Raw genomic sequence first — 20,384 nt, forward strand, 5'->3', positions numbered from 1 at the left:
ATTGTATATTCAGTTTCACCATTTTATTATTTATCCATTTTGTATTTCATATTCTTCATATATGTTAATCCATAATTTTTATGATTGGATATCTATTATATTGATCGGCCAAATTATATCTTGAAAATTGATATAACATATTTTACTATTAAAAGGAAGCTTGAATTGCTCTTAGGCCTTCTTTGTGATGATATGACACCTCTAAGAGAATTTCTTACAAAAGAATATATCAATAATGAAAAATGAAAAATTTAATTAAAAGTGACCAACTAATATTGTAAGACCTACAAACTTATATCTCGGTTATGGTTTAGAGAGAGACATAACTGATACTATGACTATTAAATTCTCATGATTGTTGAAATTCTAAAATGAAATTCTCACAAGAAGATATATCAACAAACAATTATGTATTCTTATATTATTTGTCTCAGCTTTCTACTAAATTTGGACTTATAATGATAAATGATAGTATATAATGTAATTGAGAAAAAATTGAATTGTGCCATATTGACATTTTTGCGTCCAACTTTACTAAAAAATTCTCTGATAAACAAAAAAAAAACTTCCTTAGAAAAAAAATTAATAATATGTAATTTTACTAAAGTTATTGTATAACTATGAATATAATTTTATATTTGATATCGGACTTTTTAGAAAAGAGAATTGATAAATACGAGAACAATAACATGTCTATTATTAGTCCATAGAAGAAAAAATAATTGAAATCGGTTATGAGATTTATTTTATGCTTAATTGCAAATAATTGGAAACACCAATTAATAGTGTGACTTTTGATTATATGCAAAAGAAACGGCACACTAAAATGAAAAGAATAAAACTCCATGTGTTATTGTGGTTTTTGCATAAAGAGTTCTAATTTCTTATGCTATAAATTAACATTTGCATAGTTAATTTGTAAAAATATAATGCAATGATAACTAAACAATCATTAGAATTAAATCTTATGACTGTTGGAATGCTTCTCAATGTAACCATGATCCTTATATAACTAATATCTATTCACCTGTATCACATACTTTTTGTTTAGTCATGCTCTCTCATTTTTTGTATGTTTTCTATGTATAGATATTTTAGCAAATTATGTTTATATATATTCTCAACAAGTAAGTCAGCCACTATATATCTTTATCTTTATATATATATATATATATATATATATATATATATATATATATATATATATATATATATATATATATATATATATATATATATATATATGAATGTTATTCTATTTTTAATATCCATTTTTCACATTTTTAAGGACTGAAGTTTAAAGATTGTTTTATGGAATAAATGTGGTCATTGCAGTGTGATGATTGTGGAGCACGTCAATTTGATCGGAAGTTTTCCTTCTATTTAAACTATGGATTTGGTATGTTTTGTAAAAAAAATAAAAATGTATGTCTCAACTACATTAGAAATAATTTGAATATATATGACCTATAGGCAAAAGTTTAGAAGTTAAAGGTTATAATTTATTTTACGACATCTCTATAAGTGAACTTTAAATTGCTCTTATGTCTCATATTTTCTTATTCTTTTTTGATCAATAATACATTGAAGATGAGTTAAATAAGCTATTTTAATATCTATCATTTAACTATATGATATTATTATATTTATAACAATTATTATTTTTCATTTATAAAAATATTTTAATTATACATTTAATCGAACCCGTGCAACGCACGAGTTTACCCCTAGTAATAATAATATAATAATGATGCATTAGGGTAAGGTAAGAATAAGATATTCATTCCCATTATTCTCATTTCTGAGCTTTGTTTCTCTTCTTTCTTCTATCTATCTATCCCTTTCAATTTCACATAAACAACAAAAAACAAAATCACAATTGAATATTAGTATTCATATAAGAAGTGGCGAAAAGATCCCAAAGTCCAACATTGAAAGAGAAATTCTTGTGTGTTGCGTAGCAGTGTCTGTCACACAACACAACATGTCTTTCTCTACCACCACAATAATTCCACCACGTATGTTGTTGGGAAAAACAACAACCACCTACAACAACAATGATGCATTCACATTCACCCACGTTGTACCACCACAACCACTTGTACGAGGTTCATGTTCCTCAAGGACCAGCTACATTGGTTTTGTTTCAAAATTTGACAAAACTTGTTCTTCTTCTTCTTCACCTATCATGGAAGAAGAAGAAGAAGATGATCAGAAAAAATTGAATCTTTTCTCCAAATCAGAACAAGAAAAAGATGATTATTCTAAGGAATTAGATGTTGCTGTCAGAGCTGTTCAAATGGCTTGTTCACTTTGTCAGAGAGTGCAGGATACTATAATTTCCAAAACCAATCATCAGGTTCAATCAAAAGATGATAATTCTCCTGTTACTGTTGCTGGTTAGTCTTTTTCCTCATCTGGGTCATTTCATAATCTTCTTTTTTCACTTAATTCTTTGCTTTTGCTATGTTTTTTCTCTGTTAATTAAAAAAATAAAAATCAGTTCTTTTTCAAATTTGGCACATGGGTTTATTTGGATATGTGCATTGAAATTGGAGATTATATTGTCTTGCATCAAAATTAGTGGTTATGATAGTTTTCAATATTACTGCTTATTTGGAACGCAATTTTGTAGTAATGGAGGTATCTTTAGTGAACTTAGCAAATATAAAAAACACTAGTCAAATATGCCTTTAAAATTAAAATATTGTTTAGTGGAGACATCACAAATTAGTGGAGACTTTTTCTATGTTTCCATTTATATGCAGTCAAATTATGACTAATTGCTTTTCAAAATTACACATTTTCTTGTAAAGGAAAATAGTAAGGTTGGTTGGTGGAATTCTATGGTAATAGTGTAATACAGTAATATATTCTTCATTGCAACCAAAAGTGTTTGAATTTGGATATAACAATAGTAGAATTCTTTTGTATAAGGAAAATTTTGTGGAGTCCATATCAGTGTTATCGAATATCGGCCATAACTGCGCCATAGCGGGTATTGGTGGCGGTTTTTAGGCTCTCCGCCATGGCCAATTTCAGCTGATATTGTGGGATTTTCCGCCATAGGCTTGATATGACGACGCCAAATGGCGGCCGGTATGGCGGGATTTAGGCTTTTCGCCATTGACAACACTTGTCCATATATGGCCTCATCAGCTGGTTGATTTGTGTTGTCAACCGCGGAAAAGACTGATTTTTTTAATTCTGCTACACCATAGTATTATAACGCCGTTTTGACAACACTTTGTACTAAATAGTGTATCTCTGAACAATAGTGAGTTGTTTGAATTCCGCTATGCTATGGTGCTATTGCCGCTATAGACAACACTGATCTGCCATAGAATTTATCTTTTTTCATATATACACCTAGCTCAGTGTCCTTTCACAGTCATTCATGGGCTTTATTCTGCAACATTTATACAGTGATTTCGATGGCCTTATCTTATTCCATAAACAGACTACTCTTAACTGAAATGTTACCTGGAAATATTATTTTTGCTTTAATTTTGGTTGCATCATTTAGATGCATAGATATATTGACTTTTTCATGAGTTACTCACATCTCTCATGCCCTCGTTCGAAAGAAGGAAAGCAATATCTGCATTAACGCCTTTACATTTTTGCTGACAAAATAAGATGCTACTATTAGCATTGAATTGAATAAGGTACAATCATAATTTGAATCATGATCGTTCATAACTAATTTTACTACATACCGTAATCTCCTTTCTCATTGTAACGTTCCAATGTATGATTACATACAAGTTACATTGATTTACGTAAAGAGCTTCGATTAAATTTTTGTTGTGCCTTTTTCATTATATTTCTGTACTACTCCGGTTGTATGATGGTTGAAACTTTTCTGAGTTTTGTACATAAAACTTCATAATGCTATTTGAACAGATTGGAGTGTCCAAGCAGTTGTTAGCTGGATATTATCCGAGTGTCTAGGAAGCGAAAATATCTCAATTGTCGCCGAAGAAGATGTTCAAACGCTCTCCAAATCTAATGCATCTGAATTATTAGACTCTGTGGTTAAAACTGTGAATGAATGCCTAGCTGACGCACCTCGATTTGGGGTTCAGAAGCCAAAATCATCACTTGGGACTTCAGAAGTTCTCGATATCATTAGTCGTTGTAACTCAACCGGTGGTCCTTCTGGAAGATTTTGGGTATTGGATCCTGTCGATGGCACACTCGGGTTTGTTCGCGGCGATCAATATGCTGTAGCTCTAGCGCTCATAGAGGATGGCGAAGTAGTGCTTGGTGTTCTTGGATGTCCTAACTATCCAATGAGGAAGGAATGGTTAGGTTATCAGCATCGGTATCATAGGATAGTGTCAAAGTTAACTCCTCCGAATTCTGATAGTTGGAACAAAGGTTGTGTGCTATATGCTAAAAAGGGTAGTGGAAAAGCTTGGATGCAACCACTGCTAAATGTGAATAAGATGTTTGTGTGGCCAAACCATGCAAAACAAGTTTTTGTCTCTTCTATCGACAATCCAGCATTGGCTACGTTTTGTGAACCAGTTGAGAAGGCCAATTCAAGCCATTCTTTTACTGCAGGACTTGCTCACAGTGTTGGTCTCAGGTGCATTTAATTTTTTTTTCATTCCATTTCAATATCCAGTTACTCTCCGCCTCTCCCTTTTTCACCTCTTGATCTTTGTTAATATGATGTGTTTCAACTTTCAACTACACAGCAGAGATTCTTTATATAGACTTAAAGGCAATAAATACAAATAATTACACTCCTAATTACATGATATTCTACTTATTTAATCATTCCTATCAGGGGCGGACCTTCTCTAGGGCGGGGATGTGCCGTGGCACAAGTATGGCTTTGCTCCATTTACCTATCTTCCACTTATTAAAATAGATCTCATTAATCTACCATTGTGCCTATCTCTCATAAATGGACAAGAATTGAGGATAGTAAATGGAGCAAAGCCAAATCCCCGTGTCAAGAGTGTTTTATCTAAATATTGTCAATTGTATCTAATGGCGTAGTGGCAAGAGTTTGTGTTGCGAGTGGATGGTTCGGTGATCGATCCCGATAGTTTCCATTGTTTGTTTCAAGTTAGTGTATTATTACTTTATTATTGAAAAAATGGAATGAGAAGGATCGAACCCGTCGTGTGAGGTAAAAGGTAGCGATTTTACCACTACGACAAGATGCGTTCTTTACGTTAAATGTTAATACTTATTAGTTATACGACTCTCTCTAAAGTTTCAGTCAAAATCCGCCGCTAATTGCTATTTTATTTTAACAGCGCGACATATATAGATATAATAGCACAGGATTATTCTCATGTTCTCGTTCTTTTTTAAGTGTTGCTGTCGCTGTAAAATTACTACCAGATACATCTTAAAATTTTAAATTATAAGGTTCAATAATCCTGTTAAATTAGTACTCTTGAGATGAACATGTTAAATAAGATTGGTAGCAGAAACTGTGATGATTAGTTCAATATTCCACACCTAAATGTGTAGTTTAGCTAGTTAGATTCCCATTTATATATATGTGAAAAGCTTGAAAAAATGAAAACATTAGAAAAAGTCACAAAGGCAGCATAAACATGCCACTAAGAATCTGTTTGGATAGACTTATTTGAGTTTATCTACTAACATAATTTATGAGACTATTTGGGAGAATACATAGAAACAACTTATAATAAGCTGCTTTCAGCTAATTTCCACAAAGTTCTTTAGGATAGCTTATGAAAACAACTTGACTGTATCTTATCTTTTGTTATAGAAAATAGCGTATACATAAGCCCTTTAAGTTGTTTATCCAAACAAGAAGTATATAGCTATAACTTCATTATTTTTATGGTATGTGCAGGAAACAACCATTAAGAGTATACAGCATGGTGAAATATGCAGCAATAGGTCGTGGAGATGCTGAGGTTTTCATGAAATTTGCAAGGGCAGGTTACAAGGAGAAAATATGGGATCATGCTGCAGGTGTTATCATCATACAAGAAGCCGGTGGTGTGGTAACAGATGCTGGAGGATATCCCCTAGATTTCTCAAAAGGCTTGTATTTAGAAGGCTTAGATCGCGGTATAATCGCTTGTTCTGGAGCCTCGTTGCATGGAAAGATCATTGAAGCTGTTGATGCTAGCTGGGGATCCTCTAGCCTTTGAGGCTGTTTCTATAACTATAGATGTATATATATATATACACATAGCAAATAATCTTAATATTTTTTCATCTTTTAGATTTGGTTTTGCATAATACTATATGCATTGACATATTAGTAACATCATTTTGTCCGAAAGTATCCTTCTGAACACATGTGAGGAGCGGAAAAAGAAGCTCCCATTGTTTGGTCCTAACATCATTTCGTCTGCGAGGAATTGAACATGAATGTGTTAAGATAAACAAGTCTACTTGGAGATTCAATTCATTTTGAATAAGTACTGTATACTGTCAATTATATCAAAGTACTTGCATACTAATTGATAATGTCAAATTAAGTGCATGTCGGGAACACTACGATTTTGTTGAAATTTTGAGGTACAATATACTGTGATTCTGTCAAACTCACTTTCTATACGAACATTTATGTAGATATTATTTTATAGAATGCGTGTGAAATGAAAATGCAAAAACGCGTTGTCATGTGTCTTATCATAGATGTAAATGATAAATGTGTTAAGTAGGGGAGAGACAGGGGGATACAGTGGAAATGTGTATGTCACATTAAGATGTTTGTAAGATGAGCATTGATGCTGCAAGTTCAACCCATTTGACCAATGAACAAATTGGTTTCGAGAAGTCAGAAACTTCATTTATTGCATTCAATAGCCTGTTGATTTTTTGGCACCACAAATTTGACTTTTTTAGAAGTTTAACTTGAAGAAAATATTGTGGGCCCTTACACTTGTACAACTAATGGCATTTCCATCTTTACCACCAAACTCAACTCAAGATTCTTTAAATGAGTCTCATAGTGCGCCTTGAGTTTTCTTATACGTAAATGGGGTAAAATTTTAAAAATTTGGATTTTTTTTCTCTCACAATTCTCATTTTTATTACATTCAATATTTAAATAGCAAAAAAGTAAAATAATAAACTAAAAGGACATGCGACAAATACAAAAAACGCCAAAAAAAATTCTCGTCTTATAGAGTTACATCACTTTAAAATAAATCATTTAATTTTTATTTCAATGGTGAACATAAAACTTAGAATGAATCTCGCAATTTATCTTACATATTAATATTTTAAGTTGATGAACATTTGCTTGGAGAAGTTTTTATTGTGGCAAACTTCAATGATAATGGTAAAGAACCGAAAATGTTGGTACTTAGTTAGATTCATGAATCATGAATAAACTCATTGAAGATGCTAGTGCAAACTACTCCTTTCACTCTTGAATATAAGTAAAAAATTATCAATATAATATATATGATAAATTTAAATACTTTAATCTAAATAATAATATGATATAATGATGTCATTTGTAACACAATTACAAAGTATCTCTAAATCGATACAAATTATTAAGAGGTAACAACTAACAACCCCTTTAAATTTAATATCCCAGAACAAACATTTGAACACGAAAGACACCTTTAGTTTACTAAAAAAAACTTTTTAAATGAATCTTAGTTATTCCCAGAAATTAATCTCTATAATTACATACGAGAAACATCTTTAATTTACTAAAAAAACCAAGTTATTATTGTAACACATTTATACTTTTTTCATATGGCCTCTCGACTTAAGATTATCATATTTAAAACTTGTTAGAATTTATAAATGTAAATAACTCTCTAAACAAAGTTCAACTATTGATTCATAACATTGAAAGATTGCTAACACACTTTTTAGTTTTTTTCCACCCTGAGTATCCGATCCGCCTAATTTGGTTCGGATGGTTCCAACCCCCTTTCAATTACGGTTGCGAAGAATCGAACTATATTACTTTACCAAATTTAACGTCAATCACCACTTGACCAACTAATGATTGGTTGTTAAGACACTTTTTTATTAGTACTATAAACCACACTCTTATTTTTAGAAACCCAATTGAACTTGATATGTAAACTAACAAACACACATGACTCTTAAATTTGACACACTAGCTAGTGGTGTTATACATAGAAATATTGTCCTTGGACACAAAAGATCATCATCATGTAAAAAGAGAGTCTAGTCTAATAAATAGAGGCAGGCAACCGACTTAAAGATCTTAATTAAATCTTCCCATCTGTCTTCCACACCCTCCTAATAAATGCCTTAACTAACATAAATTTATTCCACTAACATATTTAAATATTAATTAATTCATCCTCATATATCTATATCTATATCTCACCCATTTTCCTCATACTACATCTCATTACTATATTCTTCCTCAACAAAAAAAAAAAATCAACATGAAACCTATTACCACCTTTCTCTTACTCACTACTCTATTGATCATATCTTCATCCTCTTTTGCAACCCGACCCGTTTTATCCGGATCTTCTCCTACTCAAGTCAAACAACACTCCAAGCCCAAAGACAAAAACAATAACAATAACAACAACCAAGGTAATGGTGGTATTCCAGGTGGTTTTTTTGGACCAGGAGGAGGATTCAACATTCCTGGATTTGGAAACGGGTTTGGTAATGGAATTGGAGGTGGATATGGATCCGGGTATGGAGGTCCAAATGGAGGACACAATAAAAATGGTATAGTAAGGCCCACTGTTGTATGCAAAGATAAAGGACCTTGTTACCAAAAAAAGTTGACATGTCCAGCTAAGTGTTTCACTTCTTACAGCCGGTCCGGTAAGGGCTACGGTGGCGGTGGCGGCGGTGGTGGTTGTACTATTGATTGTAAGAAGAAGTGTTCAGCTTATTGTTGAATGGATTGAAGTGCATTAATTATAAATGTATGGTAACAACTAACAAGTTGTTGTCTCTAGTACTAAGACTATAGTACCTTAGTACTATTTGTATTAACACTATTATATATATGTAGCATGTATGCAACAATTTATAATATATGGTTTTGAATTTTGATCACCCTTTTAGATGAAAAAATAAATAGTAAGTAGATACATTTTCTTTGGAGCTTATATGCTTTTGATTATGTCTACTTCTATATCTATAGATAAAAGAAAATTTGTGGGATTTTCTTGATGGAGGAGAGGATTATATAATTGTGGAGTGTATTTTTGTTTAATATGTAGTATGAAGAAGATGATATACATAGTTTGGCTATCTTGTGTTAGTATGGTAATTTTCCTCTTCTTATGACCCAATTTGGCCTCAGTGTCTAAGATTTCACTTGTTTTATGATTTTTTTTCAAATTCTTTACTATGTCTTTGTTTCGCTAAAATTTTCTATTTTACTATGTAATTACACCTAAAAATTTACTAAAATATTATAAAATTGTTGCCAAATAATATGATTGAATGTCATCATTAACAATTTAACAATTTTTTATCTTCTAGAAGAGTTGAACACGGTTCCTAGAAGATAAATACCATGATTTCTTATTGAAATATATATAGTTCATTACTTAATTAGTATATAAGATAAGATGCGAGCTAATCAACCCGTCGCCAATTCTCAACAACGAACAACACCAACTCCATTATATAATATAATTCATGATGAAAATTATCATATAATAGTGTTGGTGTTATTCATTATTAATGATCGGAGACGGATTGATTAGTTCACATCCTACCTTATACACTAACCAACTAATAAGTCTAACTATATATTTCAATATTCCATATTCTTTTCTCATTAATACTAATTGTAATGGCAAAAAATTAGCCCCTATCACATGGTTAAGCATGTTATTCATTAACAATGACCAACACCAACGCTATAATATGATAATTTTCATCACAATATCAAACCTAATATATATTATTATTAACACAATATGGGAGTTTCAAATTTTTCAAAAATGTTTATTCCACATAATAAAGGATTCTCAGCAATAGCACTGATGCCGAACACTCCATCTTCTCCTTCTTCTTCATCTCCTACCAAACCCATATCTAATACTTTTACTCTTTCATTTTATAAGTAAGAAAAACGAGAGAGTGAGTATTAGATATGAGTTCAGGAACAAATAAAAATGAAGGAAAAGGTGAAGTGTTCGACACTGATGCTACTGCTGAGAATCGTTTGCGAGGTGGAATGAACTTTTTTTGAAAATTTTGAAATTCCCGTTGTATTAATATATATTGGATTTATTATATATTGTGATGAAAATTATCGTAAAATGGCATTGTGTTGTTCATTGTTGTAAATTGAAGAGGAATTGATAATTGTTCACATCCTATCTTATATACTAACCAACTAATGAATCTAACTTGCTTATAAAAAAAAAAAAACTAATGAATCTAACTTTTGTCAAAAAAAAAAAAAACTAATGAATCTAACTATATATCTCAATATTTTTTATTCTTTTCTCATTAGTCATTACTACTAATTGTAATGGCAAAAAAAATAGCCTATCATATGATTAAACATGTTATTTCAAACATTGAATGGGTGTTATTAATTAGAAGACGCTCTCCCTTTTCAATCCCTTGCATTTTGCTGACCTGGGATCTATTGGACTTGGACCCTAATATGATTTTTCAATATAAGTGTTTTTTTGTCAAAAAAATATATAAGTTTTCTTTTAATAATATAAGGATTTTATTAAGAAGAAATTTTCATAAAATTTGTTTGCAAGCCAATACCAAGTTATATAGTTGTCTTACAAGTCACATGTAAATGTTGGTAAAAAAAAGTCACATGTAAATATGTAATGTTGCTAAAGACAATTAAATGTCCCTCAACACCCCAATAATCTAGTCATTTTTTAAAGGAACTAGAACTTTACCTCTCTTTTTTTTTTCTTGAAGATCCAATTCAACAAGCACTTGTGCAAAGTGGCCAAACATTAAGTTATTGGTCACCTCATCTTTGGAGCTCCAATGCAATGTGGATCCCTAGATATATTCTCAAATCAAACAATTACATAATTAATTAATTAGTTCAAAGAATCTCAACAATAAATATTGATAGGAAAGACTTGTACTAAGAGAGGTAGATTAGAATTACTTATAGATCAAAAAGAAACAAGTTTACCTACAAATAGAGACAAAGAATGTGAACTGGAGGGATCTATAGTGGAAGATGAAAATAGGAGAATGAAAGTGAATATTAACAAATTTTAGCCTCTGATTATAGAGATTAAAATGAGAGTGCATAAAGGAGAGTGAGAGTGTTGAATATATAGTCCTAACTCGTGATATGAAATTTAGTAAAAGAAGAATGCTATTTAACACGATTGAATTGCTGTTCACAGACGCGTCACGAGTACACGTGTCGTGTTTTGATTGTATCATTACTTAGAAATTTGCGTGTATTCGCCAAACGTTCTATTTTGATTGGTGAGTTTTTTAATTTGTGATGTGTTCTCGACGATTCTTTTCGCATTAGCGCAAACATGTCATGAGTACACCTGGCAAGTTTTGATTGGATCATTACTTAGAAACTTGCGTGTATTCTATTAAATGTCGTATTTTGATTGGTGAGTACACATGACGTGTTTTAATTGTATCATTACTTTGAAATTTGTGTGTATTCTGCCAAATGTTGTATTTTGACTAGTGAATTTTTTATTTGTGACGTGTTTTTGATGATCGTATTCGCATTAACCTGTCACAAGTACACATGGCATGTTTTGATTGTGTCTTTACTTTGAAACTTGCTCGTATTCTACCAAACGTAGTATTTTGATTGGTGAGTTTTTAATCGTGATGTGTTCGTACACACAAGGCCGACCCAACACATATGAAGGTCTTGAGAGAATTTTAAAATAAGTTTTTAATCCCTGTAAATATCTCAAATTTTATTTTTAGAACCAATACAAAATTTCAGCAAGTTTTAATTCCTAAATATTTTCCGTCATAACTATTAGTCCCTGCTTTTAAAATTAACTCATGTGTATCATTTGAAATTTTGATTATTTTTTTCCATATTTAGTACATAATAGAAATCTCTCTAAGATTAAGTTTTTTTTTAACAAGTGAGAAATGGTTTTTTTTTTGAAGAAGCCAAAAAGTGAGAAATGGTTATCAATAGAGGAACATTTGCACTCAATTTTGGTTAACAATACAAGCTAATCAGTGCTTTACAAACTAAATGAACATTAGTTTTTAGATGTTAATTTGCAAATGAGGTGAAAATGCATAGTAGTAAGCTTATTTGTCCACAAAACTATATATAACTCAATAAAATGTAGCATGCTTTTACCAACCAATTAATGTCTACTACACTTTCTGCAGATAATATACATTAACAAATCACATGTAACAGGTAGCATGTTAAACAAAAACAGCAAAAAATCTTGGTGTAATATATTTATCGCAATTTCTATCGAAAGTAATTTACAACACAACTGAACACAAGGTGCTTCATCATCGTAGAGCGGCTCCCATTGCTCCTAGTGCAGCTTCCCTCCTCACCTCAGCAGTCTTACCACCGCCACGGAAGTACATATACACTTGCTGTATGCAATCAAAGCAAAAAATGAACAAGTTGCAGATAATTTGGTCATGTGCATTCTAAGTGATACGTTTTAAGAAAAAGTTAAAATATTGAAAAGTACATAATCGAACCTGGATAACCCAAACGCTGATCAATGTTTCAAGACAGAATAATCCAAATCCAATAAAGTAGAAAATCTACAAGCATAATGGACAAAAACAAAACCAATTATCAGTTGTTCAGAAGCATAATGTTTTTGATTGCTTAGATTTTGCAGTATTCGCTTTAGAACTGTAACGTGGCATGTGTGAAAAATTTTAAACTGGCTTAGCATGTGTAAAATCGCCTAAGCAAATTAGAAATGTTCGACAACAATGAAATATAACACAGAAATTATAAATACTTCAGGACATGCATACTTACCCCAATCAAAGTATAGTCACCAATCACATCTATGGCTGACAAAATGCCTCTGTATCAATGAGAAGACATTACCAAGCATTAGGCCAAAAAAATGAAAATAACACAAGGCTCTTGAAAATATAGAATACCGAAATCATAGATTTTACCACTTTTACTAACATGCCTACTACTAGTCTAACTTTTTTAGTATTTGAGGATAATCTAAGACTTCAGCTCGGGTATATTTTGTGTAGAGCAATTAACTATCTACATGTCCTAGGTTCAATTCATGTCGAATTCTATAATTCTTTTCGTAGATACTTCTTTCATTCCAAGGAAACATCAACAAAAGCCTTTTCCAACTAAGTAGGGTTGATCACGACCGTCGTGTTAAAAACCAAGGTCGTGGAAAGGCCATTTAAAATTCTCAATTTCCATGTACAAGGGTAAAAGTATATGCATAAGCAATTAGAAATAAGAAACAGTGTCATGTTGAATGATGTATATATATGAAGTCAACATACGTCAGGGATTTTCCTTTGAAAACAATAGGAGGAGCAACTGCAGCTAAGATACAGAACCCGAGGTGAAGCTGTAAGCAGAAAAAGAAACGAGGGCCAATTAATTTATGTTCAATATGCAAAACAAAGCTAACATGCATAAAGCAAAAGACCATCCAAATTTACCAGGTAAAACAGAAAAAACCATCCAAATTTAATAGCACTATCAGTCCTGCAAAAGTAACAAAGCAACAAATCCACGATCAAGAGAGTAATTTAATCAAATCAGAAAGATCAATATGTGGATGGCTGGATGCACATTCTTGCTACATTGGGTGGGATCATGCGTTTATCACGTGTATTAAAAGCTAAATATCTGTCCTACCAACCTCTCTATTTAACCATATCTAACTAACTATCGATACTATACTGTACCTAACTATAGATATTAGGGAATATCAAACAATGAACAGAACAATGTAATTGACCTCCAAAAAGTTCCCAAAAAAAAAATCCTCTCCGCTTTGGTAAAGATAAAAGTTCCAAGACATGAATTCATTTAACTAACTACTCCCTTTGTTTCTTATTATAAGCAAAAATTTGTTTTTTAGGTTCATTGAATTACTGATGTATTTGGTCGATAATATAGACCAAATACATCAGTTATTCAATAAGCCTAAAAAGTAAAATTTTGCTTATAATAGGGAACGGAGGGAGTAATTTAAAACTTCTATGTTTACTGTTAGGATAACTATGGACATCACCGAAAATGACAAAATTTTGGTCTTACACAGTGAAGCTATATAAAAGAAATGCTTGCAATTTCAAAATTTAATGGCGAAAATCGAACAGTCAAATGCATGTAAATGTTGGGAATAATTACCTAAATGCACGATATAATGGACGATACCACAGGGCATATGCTCCAGGAACTCCAGCTATGAAGTATATAATAGCAAGAAACCATATTTTTACACCTAAAACAAACAAGGGCAAGTTAAATATGCATAGAATTTGTTGAATCAAGGTTTGTATTTCAAGCCATTTGATAACCATTAATGATTCTTTTAAGCCATTTGATAACCATTAATGATTCTTTCTCCATAAACTGACCTTCTCCCTTAATCCAAGCTGCAGTGACAGCTACAACATTCCATGTAAGGCATAAAACTAACCCTGCATCATATAATCTATCATCAACCATCATATAGATGCATTTTATATTATAACCATAATCAAATTAAAACAGCATTTCCACCAAGCTAAGAACTAAATAGAGAAATTGATCATTGACATGTCCCTGACATGCCCAATAAAACAGGTTTTAGTCATTTATATATTAATTATAGGGCTTTTGTTTATATATTTGGGGCGTGGAAACAAAAAATAAACGGCTGCCTTCAAAACTTATCAGTACTAAGATGTAAAGTCTGTCATTGACACCAATTAAAAGCAATGCTGCACTACGCAGCCTCTTATTTACTCATTGAGTACTACATCGCTCTACCAATAACCTTCCCCACAAGAAGAAAACAAGATAGGATAACTTACCTAACAACGAAAAAAATGCAACATATTGAAGTCTTTGAAGGTGAATTGGAATTTCATTTGCGATATCATGATGGATAATTGGGAAAAATGGTGGCCAATTCTTCTCCTCGATAACAATTCCAGCTGCAAAACAAAGTTTTGTCAAGAAAAGCATTAGTCCAAACTTTTCTAGGAGATAAGTTCACAGATCATGTTTGTAGAATGAGTCGACGGATCTTAACTATAAAATTCTCAAGTAGTAGTTTTATTTCAGCATTGGATTGATTGTTGACAAACAAAAAACAAATAAAGAAACAAGTAAACTTAATCACATACAAGAAAGGTAAACTACCTCGTGCAATGGCTTCTTCTTTCCGTCTGACTTCCTGCATTTTGACAAATCAATAGAAATAAATACAGGTGAATTTCCAGGTATGTATAGTTAATAAGAAACTAGTAGTCGAGGCTTCATATATACACAGTTAACTGAAAATACATTTCAACATATACTTACTAAACATTGAATAGAAGACACCAAGATCTATAGAGGATAACTCATAACACATGTTTAAGAAGATACATTATTCCAGAAATCAACCTACCTTCTAATCATAGAAATTTCAGATGTCTTCATAATGTCGAAACTTTAAAAAAATAATATAGTAATCACAAAGATTCAAGCATTACAATTCTGAAATTAATATATAAAATAGTAATAATTTTGTTTATATTAACCAACTGGGTTGTTAATTAAGTCAATATCTATAGTTTATCGATTACAAATGTCACGGGAAATATTTTTCCTGGGAACATATAAATAAAAACTCAGCAATAAGAATTAGATTTCACTGTAAATACTAGTTTTCCCGAGATACACATTTTATAAGGGTATGCAAATTATATCATAGGCTGGAGAGGGGGGAGAGGAGAAAAGGAAAAGGAAACCAACGATCAACATAATACAATATTGTACGTGTAGAGGTCATTCATTAGATCCGATTGTATACCTGTTCCCGTTTTCTCAATTCAGCCTCCTTCGCTTGGAGTTCCCTTTCCTTCTTTTTCACATCCTAATGTTAAAACATATCATAATGAGAAAACCATCAATTCTTGAAATAAAACATGTAATACATTTACAAACATGTACAAAAAAGGATCTGGTATTTCAACAAACTCGTTCATCATTACACATACCGTTGATGCAGCATCAAGAGGTACATCAACTGTGGCCCCAAAACCATAATCAGCACGTTCAGCATTAAGAGGTGCAAGTCTTGAATTTGTGGCAGGAGCAACACTTCCAGGATTCTGAAATTTTTTAAAGCATTTGCTTGAGCTATGGGCAAGAAGTTATGAATAATTCATACTGTTTTATTAATAAAGTGGACAATACTTAACAACAACAACAACAACTGAAATCTTTTCTTACTACAGCACGGTCGGCTATGAACCAAAAGGCACCATAATGATGTATTATGAATGTTTATTGACAGAAATTCAAATCTAAGTCCTTCTTATTTGGTCTATCATTAAACATGGTTCATGACAGGATATCATTCATGGTAGCTAATTATTCTGAGAAATGCGACGGAAGCACTTGACATGGTTAAACTCGAAGGTTGCTCAGGGACCAAGACCTTATAGTTCAGCAAACGATGTCATCACATTCTCTGAAGCACCGACACTTTCAGATCGAAGACATGTCAGGTATTTTGGACACCAACACAAGACCAATGCATGTGATTACATTCAATTATATCATTTTATCAAATTATTACATGTGTCGGCATATCAGTGGCAGTGTCGTATCCGGTGCCTGTGTCACTACTACTTCATGCATCACAATTCAAAATTGATAGATGAATTCACAAACCACGAGATTCAAAATTATTAAAAAGTGAAGAGCATTAGGACTAGGTTGTTCCCCCATGTTACAGCTACATCATTTCTGACCAACCTAGTTGAAACCATCTTTCAAGTACAAAATTAAAATCAAAAGAAACCATTTTTAAAAGGAAAAAAGCAAAATAAAACAAAAAATTGGAACCAGCTCATCAAACATAGTAAGTATGAAACAAGTCAAACCAAGAATAAACCACAACAATTGCAAACCCAAAATCCAAAAAATAAACAAATCCATAGTTGTAGACACAAACAACACTGAACAAGATCAAATTCACAGACCCAGTTGAAAAAAATGAATCTTTTTTAGAAAAAAAGGTACTTACAGAAAAGGGGTTGACTTGTTCTTCATCGAAGGGGTTACTGTCATAGCGACCCGCCATGAGAAGAGAGGTTGAAGCAAGCAGTTGAGAATGCAAACAACTGTAAAGGGGAAGAAAAGAAAGAAGATTTGGAATGAAATGAATGAATGTTGTAGTTGTTGTTGTTTAAGGTAAGGTTGCAAATTTTGAATCTTCTTATGTAAGGGAAGAGAATGGAAGCAAAACAACAAAAATAGATACTTAATAAAAAATTTAAATAAAAAAGATAATAAAATGGGAGCAGTTTGTTGTATTTATTTGGAGTAATTTTAGACTTTAGGACAGAGGAAGGGTCTTTTTATTTTGGTCAGCTTAATACACCTTCTAGGGAAAAAAGGATGAAGAGACTTTATTTATTTCTTTCACACTAAAATAATGAACGGGTTATGCTAGGGGTGATCGCGGTGCGGTTTGGTTCGGTTTTGAGCATAAAAGTCATCCTAACCGCGAGATAAAAATGCATGCGGTTCGGTTTGGTTCGGTTAATTTTTAAAAAGTCATCCAAACCAAACCAAACCAATGCGGTTTGGATCGGTTCAGTTGGTGCGGTTTAAAACATAACGATTGTACCGAACAATTTTAAGCATAAAAAAAAAATAAAAAATTGAAGTTCCAAAATAACATTGTAGTACCAACAAAAATTATTTATCCAAAATAACATTATAGTAACTTACAATTTTAAATATATAAAAAAATTGAATTTTCAAAATAACATCACGGTACCGATAAAATTTGTTTATTTAAAATAACATTACAACACCAAAATAAAATTTCAGTACAAAAAATAAAAACAACTTGAAGTTCGATTAATTTGGTCGACTGACTTGGTAATTGGGCATGTATATTGGAATATAAATATATTTTCTTTTACGATATTGGAATATAAATATATAATAGTAACTTAATGCGGTTTTTGCGGTTATCCGCGGTTTTTGCGGTTTTTGCGGTTTGCGGTTTTGCGGTTTGCGGTTTAGTAAGAAAGCCATCCAAATACATCCAAACCAAATGCGGTTTTTGCGGTTTTCGGTTTGGTTTGGTTCGATTTGCGGTTTTACTTTTGGATTGGTTCGGATACGATCACCCCTAGGTTATGCACCAACAATTAATCGATATAAGTGATAAAAGTTTTGGTCTCTTTAAGTATGTAGTTAGGTATTCGATTTCTGGTTTTATTGAAATGAGAGGACTCACATTGTATGCCACATAGTTTAAGCTCACGGGAACTTAAAGTTGAATTTTTTAATCATTATATTATTTGACAAAAAAATAATAATAAGGTGTTAGAATGGAGTTCAGGTATGCTCCATTACCTTATCCTCCATTTTTCTTTCAGTCCTTGCTTAGATCGTGACATGTAGATAAAAATTAATCAATGGTCCAGATTAAAATAAGTATTTTGTTTAATAAAAAAAATAAAACACCGTAAAATATGTTTTGTCTTCTTTCCTCCTATGCACTACTACTACCACTATTCATCTTCCTCCACCGTACAACTCTCCCTCTTTTTCTAAACACGCTCGGCTGGGATCACATCTCTTTCAGTCCTAGAGAAGATCGTTGACATCTTCCCTCTATGTTCGTTACAGTGCCGTTCACCGCTATTTTCACATCCGCCGCAGCTTGCCATCGTGGTGTCTTCTTTGTGCCGCCATCTCCCCATTTTTTCAGTTTGAAGATTGTTTGATTGAAACTTAAGTTTGTCATTCAAGATTGATTGATTGAAATTATTGTTTGGTGGTGTTGCATTCAATTTGAGACCGTAATTAGAAAAGGGAAAAAATGTAATTTTAAGATTCTGCAGATTAGAATGAATGTAGAGGGATAACGCCGTCACTAAGACGGTGGCGAGCGGCATAGGGATTGCCGGAGTCAGTGACGATGACAAACAGTGATGAGAGGAAAATGAAGCACTGTAGAGGAAGAGGACAAGTGACAAAGGAAGAAGACAAACATGATGTTGTTAAAACTTTTTTTCAATTTTTAATTTGAACCATTGATTAATTTTTATCCACGTGTCACGATCTAAGTAAGGACTGGAAGGAAAATGGAAGATAAGGTAATGGAGCATACCTCAACTCGTTAGAATGATGTTTGAGTCCACAACATTAAATGTATTGGTGGAGCACTAAACTCTTAAATTCAATATCTGTATTTTACCACTAGAAGAAGTCTTTGAATGTTTACGAAATTTCTACCATTATTAATGATGACTAATTAATCTTCGGTGAGAAATCTGTGGGGCAAATAAGGTAGGTTTTCCCCTTCCGGTCGAATTTTTTACATATGCATGAGTCAGAAATCGAATCTCTAACCACATGTTTAAGAGAAGAGAACTGATATCCTTTACCACATGGACAAATTCATTGTTGGTAAGTTTTTGAAGTTTTAAGTAGTACTTATGTTACAAAAAAAATAAATAAGTTATATGGGCAATACACCATTTTTTTTCTCTAAGTGTAATCCGTAGTCATATTTATCTATGAAAGTATTAAAATTACGAATACATGTAAGTCTTATTTCATATATAGTAATTCTATAGATTAAATTGATCAACAAATAACATATTTAAAAACTAAATTGATTATTTAAAAACAGATTCAAACAAAAATAACTACTAATAAAAAAGATACATGTGGATTTGTTTACAATTATAATATATTTGAAGATTATTGTGACAACAAGTTACGCATTCAAGAACTAAAATGATAATCTTTTCAAAAAATATTAAATAATATATGTTTTTTTTTTCAAAATTATCCTTCATTTATTAAAAAAGAATTTTTTTAATTTTTAAAATTTTGATTAATACAAACTAAGACAAGGCTCAAGTGGTTAATGAATTACCTATAGAGAGAATCCGAGTTTAATTTCTGATCTGATAGAAACAATTTTTTTAAAAAAATGGTGGAAATTCAAATTTTCACTTTTTAAATTATCCCTTAACTTAAATATTTGGTGTATAATATATACCAAATTTTAAAAAACCTAAAAAATAACAAGTTGGTTACATATAAAACTAGAGGATTACATTATAGATTGTAAGATGGTCCATATATACACGAGGGGAGGGAGATAGTATTTTGATTTTGACTCTGTCTTGTCTTGTAAGAATGTTAGGTTGTACACTTCGATTCCAGACATCCAATGTTCCACGAATGATGAAACCAATAGTTTAATACT

The 20,384-nt window shown here is 31.8% G+C and overlaps 3 protein-coding genes across 3 annotated transcripts; 2 read left to right on the top strand and 1 right to left on the bottom strand.

Moving 5' to 3' along the window:
* Positions 1–1,778: 1,778 nt before the first annotated feature.
* On the top strand, positions 1,779–6,390 carry LOC123905562 (PAP-specific phosphatase HAL2-like). Its single transcript, XM_045955214.1, has 3 exons — positions 1,779–2,399; positions 3,907–4,594; positions 5,849–6,390. The coding sequence occupies exons 1-3, from the start codon at positions 1,985–1,987 to the stop codon at positions 6,150–6,152; spliced, it is 1,407 nt and encodes a 468-aa protein (XP_045811170.1). The 5' UTR covers positions 1,779–1,984; the 3' UTR covers positions 6,153–6,390.
* Positions 6,391–8,318: 1,928 nt separating this feature from the next.
* On the top strand, positions 8,319–9,244 carry LOC123905563 (ATP-dependent RNA helicase A-like). The gene has a single exon (XM_045955216.1). It carries the CDS (start codon positions 8,394–8,396, stop codon positions 8,865–8,867), a length of 474 nt encoding a protein of 157 aa, XP_045811172.1. The 5' UTR covers positions 8,319–8,393; the 3' UTR covers positions 8,868–9,244.
* A 2,999-nt stretch (positions 9,245–12,243) lies between these two features.
* Positions 12,244–17,525, bottom strand: LOC123905564 (secretory carrier-associated membrane protein). Its single transcript, XM_045955217.1, has 12 exons — positions 17,169–17,525; positions 16,135–16,248; positions 15,948–16,010; positions 15,293–15,326; positions 14,962–15,084; positions 14,524–14,586; positions 14,294–14,387; positions 13,597–13,642; positions 13,435–13,502; positions 12,932–12,980; positions 12,640–12,705; positions 12,244–12,528 (listed from the first exon to the last, which is right to left on the bottom strand). Exons 1-12 carry the CDS (start codon positions 17,223–17,225, stop codon positions 12,439–12,441), a joined length of 867 nt encoding a protein of 288 aa, XP_045811173.1. The 5' UTR covers positions 17,226–17,525; the 3' UTR covers positions 12,244–12,438.
* Between the last annotated feature and the right edge of the window lie 2,859 nt (positions 17,526–20,384).

The sequence above is a fragment of the Trifolium pratense genome, linkage group LG2 (assembly GCF_020283565.1).
Source record: "Trifolium pratense cultivar HEN17-A07 linkage group LG2, ARS_RC_1.1, whole genome shotgun sequence".
Lineage (NCBI taxonomy): Eukaryota > Viridiplantae > Streptophyta > Magnoliopsida > Fabales > Fabaceae > Trifolium > Trifolium pratense.

What these genes read in the sequence shown, in the direction of transcription:
- LOC123905564 (XM_045955217.1), bottom strand. Translation starts at nt 17,225, where the DNA reads ATGGCGGGTCGCTATGACAGTAACCCCTTCGATGAAGAACAAGTCAAC. An exon ending in AATTGAGAAAACGGGAACAG is followed by an intron (nt 15,327 to 15,947) that starts GTATACAATCGG and finishes GTCAAAATGCAG; the next exon opens with GAAGTCAGACGGAAAGAAGA. An exon ending in GTGACTATACTTTGATTGGG is followed by an intron (nt 12,706 to 12,931) that starts GTAAGTATGCAT and finishes TTATGCTTGTAG; the next exon opens with ATTTTCTACTTTATTGGATT.
- LOC123905562 (XM_045955214.1), top strand. Translation starts at nt 1,985, where the DNA reads ATGTCTTTCTCTACCACCACAATAATTCCACCACGTATGTTGTTGGGA. An exon ending in TTCTCCTGTTACTGTTGCTG is followed by an intron (nt 2,400 to 3,906) that starts GTTAGTCTTTTT and finishes CTATTTGAACAG; the next exon opens with ATTGGAGTGTCCAAGCAGTT. An exon ending in GCTCACAGTGTTGGTCTCAG is followed by an intron (nt 4,595 to 5,848) that starts GTGCATTTAATT and finishes TGGTATGTGCAG; the next exon opens with GAAACAACCATTAAGAGTAT.
- LOC123905563 (XM_045955216.1), top strand. Translation starts at nt 8,394, where the DNA reads ATGAAACCTATTACCACCTTTCTCTTACTCACTACTCTATTGATCATA.